A 13,067-nucleotide genomic window follows, 5' to 3' on the forward strand; every position below is an offset into this window, starting at 1 on the left:
TTGGTAGCGCCTGTTTTCCCTCATGGCCTGCTCGGTTCAATATGGCACCTGGGCGCAGACGCGCACAGCGCCAGCACGAGGGTGCGCAGCCACCTTCCTGCCGGTGTGATGGGCAGGCGGGGTGTCCTGGCTGTCCTTGCGGGGGCAGCGGGTTTATGTCGTGGTGCTGTGACTGACCAGGTCCGCTGGGGAGCAGCGGGGAAGCGGCGGCTCCTCCGAGGAAGTAAAGCACCACCGCTGAGGGTGAGCCCCGCCAGCTCGGCGCAGGGCTGCCCCGGGGATGCAGGTATCTCCCGGGCCTGTACCCGCCGGCTGCCCCGCGGCAGCAGCGGGGCCCGCAGCCGAGGCGCCGCCGCCATAGCCGCCCCTCTCTTCCGCCGCTTCTCGCCGCTCGGGGCGGTGCGCGCCGCTGCCCGCTCCCCATTGGCTGCCGAAGGCGGCGCCCGCAGCGCGGTCGTGCGGGGTGTCCGGCGCTGCGCACCGCCACCGCCGGCCCCCGGCCCCCGGCCCGGCCCGAGCCACCGCCAGGCAGGACAGGCGGGCGGAAAGGAGGCGGAGCGGCGGCGAGCGGGAAGGGGCCGCCCCCCGCGGGGCACGGGGCTTGGTACGCGGGTGCCGCGAGCCGACCCCCGCCCCGGCCGGCGCGGAGCCCGGCGGGACCCGCAGGCCGCGCCGGGACTAGCATGAGCCCGGGCGGCGGCGCGGCAGCTGCTCGCGGCGCGGAGGGGCGGAGGGAGGGCGGCAGGCGGGCGGGCGGGGCGGCCAGCCGCATCCCCGGTGGCCGCGTCCTCTGCGCCGGCCGCCCCTAGCGCGGAGTCGGCGGCGGTCGAGCCCCGGGGACAGGCAGGCAGGGATCGGGGTCCGTGTCGGCCATGGCGAGGCGCGGCGCTGCCGGTGGCCGCGGGCCGCTGCGGGCCGCCCGAGCACCGCGGGCCTGAGGGGGGCGGCGGCCACGGCGGTGGGGTCGCGGCCGCTTCCGCCGGTCCCGCGGCCGGGAGAGGCGCCTGCGGGCCCTCCGTCCCTGCGCCGCCTCCTCCTCGCCTCCTCCCCTCCCTCCTCCTCCTCCTGGCGCTGCTCCTCCCGCCGCGCCGGCAGCCGCCGCCGCCGCCTCCCCAGCGCCGGGCGCGCCGCGTTCGGGGTCGCAGCCGGCGGCAGCGGGGCTCTCGCCCTCCGTCTGGGCCTTTTGTGTCGCGGCTCACAGTTGGCTAAGCACGGCCGGGCTGAATCGGGCCATTGTTCGGGACCCCCCGGGCTCCCACGCTGCACATCCCTCGTCCTCATCCCCACCCCTCTGGCCCCCCTCCCCTTTTTTTGCCTGAGAAGCCACATAACGTGCCTTTCCTCCACGCAAATCTGGGAGCCGTAAGCCGGACCGATTGCAAATGAAGTGTAATGCATTGTGGGACGTGTGTAAAATTGGATCATTCGAGGGGGAGAAAGAAAAAAAAAGGGACCTGCGCCTGGCGCGCTAGAAGAGGCAGCGGCGGGATGCGCGCAGGTTGTGCCCCGGCGGTACCCGCGCCAGGCATCTGATGCCGGGCAGCGCCCGTCCGGCGAGCCGCGGGGCCTGACCCATGCTGCGGTGGGAGGATTAGGCTCCGGCACCCTCAGCATGAAGAAGACGCGGAGTACGACCTTGCGGCGGGCCTGGCCTAGCTCCGACTTCTCCGACCGGGCCTCAGACCGCATGAGGTCCCGCAGCGAGAAGGACTACCGGCTGCACAAACACTTCCCACCAGCTTTCATCTCCCAGGCATCACGGGGCTACATGACATCAGGTTTGTAACATAATTCGTGTACGCGAGGGAGCTTTATTGCGAGGCGGGTGCGGGATGTGTGCCTGGCTGGAAAGGCTGTGTTGGTGGGTACGGAGGGGAGCCTGCGACCGGGAGCCCAAGTTGATATGAATAATGCACAAAAAAGAATAGCAAACATCCACCATTTTGTACCTCTGCAAGACTCACAGCGGGGCCCTCGCAATATGGTGTTTAAAATCTATTAGTCGAGTGAAATAATTGTGCGAGAGAAACGGTCTCATCTCTGTCGTGGAGGGGCAGATGAAAACGACTGGGTGCGCAGAGCGTGGAGCCCTTTGCGCCTTTTGTGCGGAAAAGCATGTGCTGGATATTTACTGCTGCCCCACACGTGCCCTTTTAAATGCCGTTAACTCCAGTTAACTCATTGGGGCTTTCGTGTTTTTCCATTTCGGAAAGGAAGAGGGTCACCTGCGATTGCAGGCGCTGTCCCCTTCTTACATGCAGGCTCTCCGGGTTTCAGCCGCATGCTTCTGCAATGGCAAGGCACGCTTTGGAGAAAATGACTGTAAACACATTTGCATTTGTTATTTGAGGTGCAGAAGGAGACCAGACCTCTGTATGTGGGGCAGCACACACGTGCGTGTACATTCATTTGTTGGGTGCTTTCAAGGAAGGCCGTAGGGGAATAATGGACACTGCACCAACGTGTTTTGTGCATGGGAAAGGGAGAGTGCAAACAAAACAAAAACCAGTGCAGGGGAAGGCAGGCACTGGGGAGAGGCTTAGCCTCCAACGGAGTGCTGGTGCAATTTTGGAATGCCTCAGTACTGTTAATGGAAGCTGCTCCATCCTGAAATGCATCTTAATGGCCTTGGAATTAAGACATTTCATAGACACCTGAAAGAAGACTTGGGAAAATGCTGATGGAGAGGGGGCCAGGGGCAGAAAATCCTGGAAACATCCTTTGTTATTCTGCTGCCTACTTATCGTGATGATCGGACATTATGTTTCATTACTATGATGGCAAATTCCAATTTATTGTGAAGGCTAAATCACGTTTTCCCTCTGAGGCTCAATTTAGGTTGAGTAGGCAGATTCTTTTAAAGGACAAAAAGCGGGAGAGGGAGAAAATGAAGGTATTTATTTCGCATTACTGGAAATGCTTCCAGCCCTGTGCCCTGTCTCCCCCTCTCCGTTTCTGCTGCAAAGGTTGAGCCGAAGATTGTGGTCGTCAGTTATATGCTCACTTTGCTATCTCTGGCCCTGATAAACGTATCTGTTTAGCCAGGGTTGGTTTCTCGTGTTTTAAAAATGTCTCGTGACTGTTCTTTCTTTAAAGCCCGAGCACAAGGGAAGTAATACGCGTTTTATGGAAAGATCGGGCCGTGTAAGAATATTGTGCTATTTTGGCCATAGCCGCTCTGATTTTTCTCTTTCCTGGGAAGCCACATATTGAGAGGAAATGACAAGGATAATTCATGCTTTAACAGCTGAAGAAGAAGAGAATGGTGGTTGGGGGGGGTGGTGGGGGGGTGGTTTTGTTTCCTTGGTGCTGCAGGACCTGAAAGCAGCTGGAAAGCCAAATCTGCCCATAATGCAAAGATTTCTGTTGTTCTGCCTGAACGTGCTGATATTCCCACTGTAAGATAACGCTGTGTCAGGTCTGTTGAAGTTGGTGCTCTAAGGCCTCTCTCAGTGTGGAAGCCTGTATTGAAAAGAGAAGGAGCTCACGTGAGCGTTTTGTGCCAAGCAGTGTGGGGTTTTTTGCTTGTTTTTAATTCTTCAGGGAAGCAGTCTGGCTCTGAGAAAGCTTTATCTTGGCAACGTTGGTACAATCCAACCCAAGAGCCAAACACCAGCGATCTGCAGAATCAGATGTGTCACCCTCCATTTGTTTGCAGATACCTGTGTCCTGGGGAAGGGGGGGTGTGGGAGGTGTGTATAGGGAGGGAACATAGATTTGTAATCTGCTATTAATGATTTAAAGTACTCTCCAGACCCCTGGAATATCATGTTTGTGAATATACAGCACGTTGGTTTCAGCTGCAGTAACTGAAGAGGAACAAATGTCTTGTTCAGTTGGAGCAATTTGCTGGAGTTGTTGGAGGGCGAGCACATTGAAAATTAATACTAGCAAATGTTTGTTTGGGTTTTTTTTGCTCTGTTTTTAAATAAACCTAACGGCAACTTAGTAGGCTTTTAGCTGGAAGTGCAATTGTTCTCCCTTGATGGATAGTTTCCACATTCACTTACTTTTAAAGGATCCTTATCCACTGCCTTTCCAAATATTAGTTTTGGGAGGAATGGCTGCCGTACCTAAAAACTTCTGGCTATTTGAAGGAAACACTCTTCCTTGCAGGAAATCTATAGGAAATCCTCTGGCCTAAAACTTGTGGGGATCAGGAATACAAATACCTTCTTTGTCACCCAGAATGCTGCAGGGGAGAAAGCATCCCAAAACACATGGGCTTTTCAGAGGGCTGCATTCTGTTTATCCATCCGTTTAACCTCATCACCATTAGCATTGTTGTGGTTCTCTTTTAATTAGATGCTTCATTGTTTGGGAAGGGGGCGGAGGGTGGGAAAGAAACCTTGGGATTTTGCCTCAGTTACTCTGCTTAGGGAAATATGGAAAAGCAGAGAGTCAAATGGCTTTCAGTAAGATGCTAAAAAGCTTGAAATGTTAATATTTGAGCGTGCCTGAATGGGGCATGGAGAATCGTGTGTGTATTTCTTTCAGTACAGAGAAATACTGAGTAACAGTGTTGCAGTCAATGCCATGGTGCTTTATTTGGGGGAAAATCCAGTCTCTAAGCAGAACTGTCTTTATAATGGAAGTACAAACCTCATGCTAGAGTGGTGAAGCACAACTGATTTTAAGCAGCCCTTTCAGTAAAACTGAGCGAGGACCAGTTTGATACTAGCCTGATTAAGAGCAGCATTGGTGGCTGGCAGCCACATTTTCAGTACTCAGGGAGCAAACTGCCCATAATTATAGAAAAATGGATGCAGATGCAATTGATCTGAGATTTTAAGATTGTTTCACAGATGAAGGGAGATGGAAAAAGCAGGGAATTTAGAAAATCACACATTTTTACTGCTGTGCAATCTCTCGATGCATGCTATTGAATCAGCTGTACTCCAGGGTTTCTTCAGGCCTCCTAGCAACCACTAGGTTCAAAGGGCATGCAAGGAGTTCATTGTTCATGCGGAATATTAATTTCCCACTGGAGGACTGACTTGGAGAAAAAACACTAAAAAAAGAAAACTGCAACAATGTAGAGCTTTGACCTGGAGTGAAAAGAGATGTTGAAAAGTTTGAATCCAATAAAATTCATACGCGATGCTGAAACGGAGGAAATAGACTTGCAGGTTTTGATAGATTGCTGCTTAATTCAAGGGGAAATAAAGAAATCTTATGGAACTGCCAAGCGGGATAAAACTCACTGAAACTTAGGAGGGCTCCAGTCAGTCAGATGAAATAACGCGTGCAGCTTGCTGAAATGTTGGAAGCTGCTTGCTTTCAGTCTTTTTTCCCCTCTGCAATAACAAAGGCAAATCCTGGATTTTGTGTTAGCGGGAGAGGAGCTGCACCCTGCGGTCGGCGCAGCCATTAAACGTCGCCAGAACTGAGTAGCTCCCTGGAAAGAAATATTTCTTCCTGCAGCCTTCCTTGAGCTACTTCAGTTAAAGATCTTGGTGTTGGAGGCAGTGTGTCAGTTTGAGGTGGGCTGGTGTAGGGTAGCAGGCTAGCACACACAACTCAAAGGATGTCTGAAGAGCTTTTTGCAATGGTAAAAACTAATTCCAGAGTGTGCACATTTGAAGGTTACCCTCTGAAAAGTTTGTGATCGCTTGCGCTCTTTGCTATAAAATCCCCTTGCAGAGGTTTCGGCGCGCCAAAGTCGAAGGGTAAAATTCAGTGTCAGTGTTGCCCTACTGCAGCTGGAGTTTGGTTACCAAGTTGAAGCGGAAGGGAAAGGAGAGAAGTATGCAACACTGCTATCCAACTGATGGTATCTGTGTGCAGAAAAGATACCCTTGTTCTCTGTTTCAGGGATGTTTGTGAGAGGTCTAGGCTTGCCTCTTCAGCCTTCTTGAACAGTAAGAAGGATCTTGAGAGCCATTGGGACAAGTCTGAGAGTCCTAAGTATTTTTTTAATTTATTTTTTTAAGCTTGAACCTCTTAATTAATAAAAAATAATACTTTGAGATAATCATGCGTGATCTGAAGAACTCAGTTCAGTGTAATCGGGAAAGGACAGATACACGCAAAGCCTTGAAGCTTGTTCAGTTCTCCTGTCCCTTAATTCAGTTATCTAAAGGAATATGTTCTAGCTTGAAAGTAGCCGTATTGTAATTAATATTTAATGGAATAATCGGCATTGCATCACCTTCATTTTCTCTCAGTGTGGTACTAAGAAACACCTTCCAGTTCATCTCCTTAACAGTAACGTGATCTCTTTGCCTCCCTGAATCCTAAGTGATTTTAGGCTGTCTTAGACAAGACCCATTAACAGGACAGTGAAAACAGGTGTCAGTGGCTAGCAGTGACTTTGTCCCTGGGCCCCTGCTCCATATCTTTGGATCAGCCTGTGCTGACCTGGTGAACTCCAAGTGGGTCACTCTGCTGTTCTACTTCAGGGGCTATACTTGCTCTATTGCTTGGAAAGTTGCTTCTGGACTTGCTGTGCTTTCCAGTCTCTTTTGGGATTGTTCCCTTTTGTCTTCTGCACTATCTTCTCACCTTGATGTAGCAATAGGAACTTTCATTGCATCCTGATCTGGGGAGGGGGTGTAAATGTGCTCATAGACCAGTCATTTTTGAGCAGTTCCCACCTCATTTCGGTCCCACCTCTGGTTTGTTGCCTAAAAAATGAAGAAGACTATCTTCCCTCTTCTCCTGCTGTAGAGCCCTGGTTTTCACTCCTGCGGATGACTGCCCAGTGTTAACTCACAGCCCATGCCTGTGTATAACGCCACTGTTTCTGTGCCTGGTCTTTTTCCACCAGATACCAAGATATTTTCTGCATATGACTTTGCAACATTCTGCTTATGACTTCACTTTTAGACCAAGCTGTGGACTCTGTCCTGTGTACTGCTTGTGCACTGTGCTGACCAGACTGCACTTGAGTATCTGCTTTCTTCCTGGCTGCTGTGACCTATGAGCAAGGGGATCCAGAGTGGCTTTTTTGTCCATGGCATTAGAAGTAAAATCAAAGAGGAATTAATACAGGAAAGAAACAGAAGTCTGTGTGTGTGCCTGTCTTACCTAGGCCTGTTCATGTTTCTATCTCAGTTCAAAGCGCTCACCCCTGAAGAGCTGAGTTTCAGCCTCTGTCGCCGCTTGCATTCAGAGTCCCAGTGTTCTCTCTGCTGGTTTGCTTGGACCTTTGGCCAGGTTGGGGTGCACAGAGGTGCTCCAGGATCAGGTCACCAAAGGGTATGATCCCACTGGTGTTTGTGCAGAGGTGTCAGTTTGAATCTGAATGTATTTCTGGGTGTGTTTACCCATAGTCCTGTGACTGCAGTCATTTCTTATATGCACACTAGGCACCATGATAGCCTACTGAAGATACAGGAAGCTCCTTTTTCAAGAACAGACAAGGGTTCAGAACAAGCACTACTGATTCGTTACAGATAGCTCCCAGTCTTTCACAGGTGTCGAAGTTACACTCTCTCTTTGTTGGCAGCGTTTGATAAACCTGGAGGGTGTTGAGTATCTTGCCGTTTTGGAATTGAATGGCAGCCACATCTTTGCAAAATGCATTACTTGTTGGAGGAGGCTGAAATGTGAGGATTTTGCAGATCACCTTGGGTTAGCCCAGTGACCTGCTCTGTTGTGAACAACAATAGGCCTTCATTTGTATGCAGGAGAGTTCATCCCAGAATGAGCTACCATCTTTGCAACATTCTTTGCACAGTTTAAAGGGGTAGAACAACAACCAGGTATGAAGACTAAAAAGAAGGTATTTTGCTAAGCATATTGTAGAAGTCCTCCAAAAATTGGGGGTTTCTCTTGAGTGTTTTGGGGAGCTTCTTGAGCATGACTCTACTTCGTAACCCATAGCATGTTGTAGAAAATCTCTGGAACAGTGTTAAAACTGAATCAACATTCTGTCACCTCAGCTCTGGGCCATGATTCAAGTAAAGCAGTGCTGAAAAAATATTTCAGATACGATTACTCTTGGCTCCTCCCAAGCGTGCTTTTACCTGCTTGGAAGAGGCCAGACAATATCAAAGCCGTGATCAAAACTGTCAGCTAATTTAGGACTTCTACAAGAATTGCTGAATAATAGAATACTGATTATGTTTGAGTGTTGGGTTTTTAGGCTGTTTTTTTTGTTTGTCTTTTTGCTTGAAAATCATAATACATTACATTCTTCTAAATGGTAAAGCTACCATTGAATTATCAAAACTGGATTTTTGATGTTTTTGGCAGAGTAGATGTAAATCTGAGCCTGGAAATACGGGTTGCCCTTTGTAAGAAGAATCCAGTGAATGCTTCATGCAATTCTGCCTAACCATTTGGTTTCATTTTCCCTAGAAAGAGGAAAAGGAGTAGTGACCATTGAACCATTGACCTGAATGCCTGAACTTAACCAGAGCACCACCAGTTACAGGTCTTGTTTTCTAGGTAGGTTAAATATGATGGTGGACAGCAGAAATGAGGATTAAAACCTTCGTTAAAAGTCTCAGGAAACTGTGTACTTCTGTACCTGTCCTTGCAGTAATTTTGGCTATCAAGGCCAGTGGGAACCTGAGCAGTCCTAGGGAAAAAGCTTGAATATTGAAGCTATGAACTCTTCCAGTTCAGCATTTGTTGCTCCCAAGTGACTGCCTCTAGCTATGAGGGGGGTATGAAAGTTGTTTATAGCTGCTGGCTTGCATTTTTCAGCACGTTTATTGAGTTGGCTGCTCTGCTGATGCTGTTGTGTATCTCACTCTTGGATGACATACAGGTGCTGGAATTATCTTGCTCAAATAGGCTGTGGAGAAGAGGGGTAAAAAGGAAAAGGAAGCGTATTTTGGGTGTGCAGCATGGTGGAGTGGGTAGAACAGTCTAGTTTAGACAGAGCCCTGGGCTGTATTGGCACCTTCTAAGCAGTTTGCAAAAAGTAACCAAAACAAGAAAATTTGATTTTCAACAGGCTTGAATTCACTATAAAAAGGTTAGCAAGTTTCCCTTTTCCTTCCTCCAAAGGGAAATTAAAGTAATGGGGTTTGGAATTCAGGAGGCGAGGGAGGTGTTTGCAGTAGTGTCAATGGTCATCATTGTTTTCCTGGGCACTTTAACTGTTTCTGCAGTTTTCTACACTTAGGTTGTTACCTGTTCAGTAGAACTGTCTCCTTTATTTTGTACTGTAATATTGCCAATCACGAAAAAAGGTCCTACCTCAACCCAGGCCATGAATTGGTAACAGTGGGCAAGAATGTGCATCCAGAATTAGGTGTACTCAGTGTGAACAGAGCAGTCTGTGAGTGAAGTCCTGCGTTCAGATCAACCTTTGGATGCCATGGTGGTCATAAGAATTTTGCATCTGTCCTGCCTGCAAGAAGCTGGAAAATAAGGCCTGTTTATAATACCAGCAGTAAATGGCGTGGAATGATGGTTATTCAGTAGTGTTATCACTTCATCCTTATCAGCCAGCTTCCTCACAACCCAAAGATAGTTCTCTTTTTCATCCAATTGTTGATGATGTGATTCCTGTAATTCTTACCTAATTTTATAGGAGTGGATGTTGTTACTTCAGTGGGAAGTACTAACTGCAGGAGATAGCCACAAATCATAGAGTCATAAAATCATAGAATAGTTAGGGTTGGAAAGGACCTTAAGATCATCTAGTTCCAAACCCCCTGCCATGGGCAGGGACACCGCACACTAAACCATCCCAGCCAATGTACAGTTTATTAGAAACTTCGAGTTGTGGTGTTGAAAAAACAGCTCTCAGTTGTTTTATTGGATCTGACAGGGTGTGAAACAGAAGACAAAACAGGAAGTACAATTTATTTGAGGAACAATTAATTTGTTAATAGAGTACAATTAATTTGTGCACTTTTATGTGGACCTGGTTGTTGAGCCTAGGATGGCCTGTGTATTGCAGGTGGATTTTGGGTATTGTGAAAAAGAATGAACAAGAAGTTGTTTGTATATACTAAGTTTTTCATTAAATGAGAGTAGTGGGAAGAGGCATCTTGCAAGGCTTTGATTTTGTTTGTGTCTTGTAAAGTTATTCCTAACTTTTGTTTCTCTGTGATCCATTAGAGGTGTTGGTGGCTAGGCAGTATATTGCATACTTTTGCTTTCAGCTCAAACGATTAAGCAGTAACCACTTCTGTTTAGCAGTTTTACTTTACAAAACTTGTCCAGATAGCCTAGATGTACTGTACCCACTCTCCTTCTTATGCCTTATTGACCAGGGGGGTGTTTTGAAAAGTAAGTCTTAGAATAGAACAGACTGCTGGACACTGATTGTCATCTTCTCAGACATGGTGGAGCATACAGGATGCTGGAACTTGAAGCAATAGGAGAATGTCCTCTGGAGTTTGCGTCCTGTCCTCGGTGTGGTATGCATGTCCATGTTGCACAACTGTTCTTGAAGTGCTGATAGCAAATAGAAGTCTGCATTTAGTTATCTCAGAACACCTTTTCCAGCTACAATCTTCTTCCCCTGATGTATTGTTTAAGGGGAAAAAAAAGTGAATGGCCCTTTATAGTGAATTTGACTGTAAGATTTTGAGGCCTGAAGAGTATAATAGACAATTCAGAAACACTTGCTTAGTGTGGCCTGGAAAAGGCAGAGTTCACTATGAAAGCTGAGTTCATCATAACACAGGAAGCTGTGCTGGGAGAACCTAGATTATATAAAGTGGTTTTCTTGCCCATTTGTGTTCTTTTAATTTCCTCCATAATTTCCTATGAATTTCCTGCTGATGACCTGCGACCTAGGTTCAGAAGATGAACTTCTGACTGTATGTGATAATGTTTTAAATGTCATGAATTGGACCATTTATCTTATAAGCCAGTAAAGATGATGTACTCAGTTTCATTATGGTACTTTGCCTCCTAAATTTCCATCGCGTTTTAGAGCAAAGTACCGTTCTTCAAAGGATGCTCTAAATTTTGCTCTCCTGGGGATTTACATTCCTGGGTCATACAGTGACCTTGTTTTACTATGCTTAAGCCTTAAACTAAATATTTTTCTAAACAGGGTGAAATAGAAGTATTTTTTTTACAAGGTTTTCTTAAGATTTGTGTGCTTTTAGGTGTAAATGCTGTGTGGCTGGGTAAGCGGAGGGAACAGAAGCTTCAGAGGAAAACATTTGTTGGCTTTAGCCTTAAGTTTGAAATGGCTGCAGCCCCTGTGTGTAACTTGGGCACGTCTGCAGCACATCTCTTTTGAGAGATGGAGGGCAGATACCACTGGCTGTGGAAAGTTTACCCAACACCCAAGTGGTCCCTCAGCCTCTGGTGGTTAACTTTAGGGCAGGTTTACTGACAGAGAGATGAGATCACAGTGGGAACAGCATGGCTTGCTGCTGCCTGTCCACACACTGAGTCCCTCCCTTTTTGCTAGTCCAGTCCAAAATTAGCAACAAAGGAAATCCATCCTTGGGCAGTATTCAGGAACTTCTTATATATTGTAGGTCTTTAGTCTCTGCTTTCATTGTGGATGGATGTAGTTACTTTTTTGCTCCTTAGATACAAGTGTTATACTGTATTACATGCTATATTGGTTTCTGATGGAAATAATGAAGAATCTTAGGGAAATTATGGGGATTGTATGTATGTATACATTTAGTCAGTAGGATCATTGTATGGAAGTACTGTGAGACCAGATCTCAGTAAGCATCATTTGGGCTTCTGTGTGGGACAAGCGTCCTTCCATGAGCACTGAATTTCAGGAGTGAAATCCTGAATTTATATTTGCATGGGATGTCTGCATGAGAGGGGATCTGGTTGGAGTATTTTTACACAACACAGAAGCAAAAACTGGTTTTCTGAGGTTTGGGTTGTTTTTTTTTTGTGATTGTTTGTGGTTTTTTTTCCAGTCAGCTCTAATGAAGTCTCAGTTTCTGAACAACTTTTTAGGGTTTCTCTGGAGATGTGGCCATCTCGAAGTGAAACAGTTTGCAGATGTTATTTTTTTTCCTCTCTAAAATCACAAGACATTTTCCTTTCAGTCAGTCTTGGGTTCAGTCTGTATAATTACTTTAGTTGCAGAGGTAGCCTTCAGTAACCATGAGTGTAAAATTAAGGCATCTTTTGGGAACCTTATTTTAAACCCACATTCTTAACTATCTCTTTTCATGAGAGTAGCTATGTAAGGTATTGTTTGTTGTACAGCCATGTGCCATAACTTTCCATCAGATACATTGTCTGCCATATTGCCCTGTGCAGCACAATAAAGCATAGTTCATGTCACTTTATTAAACTTTATATGTTGCAAACCTGTGCTCTGTGTGTGTGCTAGTGATTATATATGGGAATGCATGCTAAGTCCATGAGGGTCCAATTCTGTCCTTTAGTGGAAACAGTGCACAAATCTTTGGTTGACTGTTCAGGGTGGAAAACTTACATCCCAGCAGTGCTGCCTCCTCTGAACGATGCATGTATGTGTCTCTCTTGCTCATATTCTTGGCCTACATCAGGGAATTGGAAAGGCTGAGGAGGGCATAGCTGTAACTGCTGAGTAATGCTCCCTTTTAATTGAAGTCTGCCTTTGAATAAGGGCCATAGATTGGACAGCTAGAGAAACTGGGGCAGGCTTACCAGAAACAAGGGTGGATGTGATGGCAGTGAACAAGAAGAGGAGTTGTGGGCAGAGCTGCTGTTCTGCCAGAGCAGGATTGTGTTCTTATGTCTTGGCCACAAGAAATATGCTTCCCCAGCTTACCCTTAGCTTTCAATTTGAGTCATTTAACTCACAGGATTTAAATCAGGACCACCGCTCCTTCACTTGCATGTCTCTGAGCTCAATTTCAAAGGCGAGTAATTGATATAACACTTTTGTGCCTACCAGATGATAAAGTCATTCAGTTTTCATCCCAGTGCTGATTGTTCCAACAGTGCTCTCAGCTTTTCATCATTACTCCTTTTATCCTAACAGTATTACATATCTACATGTATCTACATATGTAATCTACATATACAAGAAATGTACAAAAGGAAAATGAAGTGTTTCACTGTAGCTTGCGTTTAGAGTTAAATCATGAAAAGGTAAGTTAAAAAAGTTCGGGATGCCTGTGTCATTGTAATTCATTCGCCAGGTAATGGGGCAGGTGAATAGGATGGTGTATTTCAAGCAA

The 13,067-nt window shown here is 46.9% G+C and overlaps 1 protein-coding gene across 4 annotated transcripts in view; it reads left to right on the forward strand.

The window, feature by feature from the left end:
• STOX2 (storkhead box 2) overlaps positions 1 to 13,067 on the forward strand; it is a 144,998-nt gene that overhangs the window by 71,583 nt on the left and 60,348 nt on the right. Inside the window, exon 1 of one of the 4 annotated variants that reach the window (XM_065695310.1) lies at positions 1,208 to 1,778. The exons of the other annotated variants lie outside the window; for them this stretch is intronic. Coding sequence (XP_065551382.1) covers positions 1,613 to 1,778 — 166 coding nt within the window. The 5' untranslated portion in view covers positions 1,208 to 1,612. Of the gene's footprint in view, positions 1 to 1,207; positions 1,779 to 13,067 lie in introns of those variants that run through there. 4 annotated transcript variants of the gene reach the window in all.

This window comes from Lathamus discolor, chromosome 1, assembly GCF_037157495.1.
Source record: "Lathamus discolor isolate bLatDis1 chromosome 1, bLatDis1.hap1, whole genome shotgun sequence".
NCBI classification, from domain to species: Eukaryota; Metazoa; Chordata; class Aves; order Psittaciformes; family Psittacidae; genus Lathamus; species Lathamus discolor.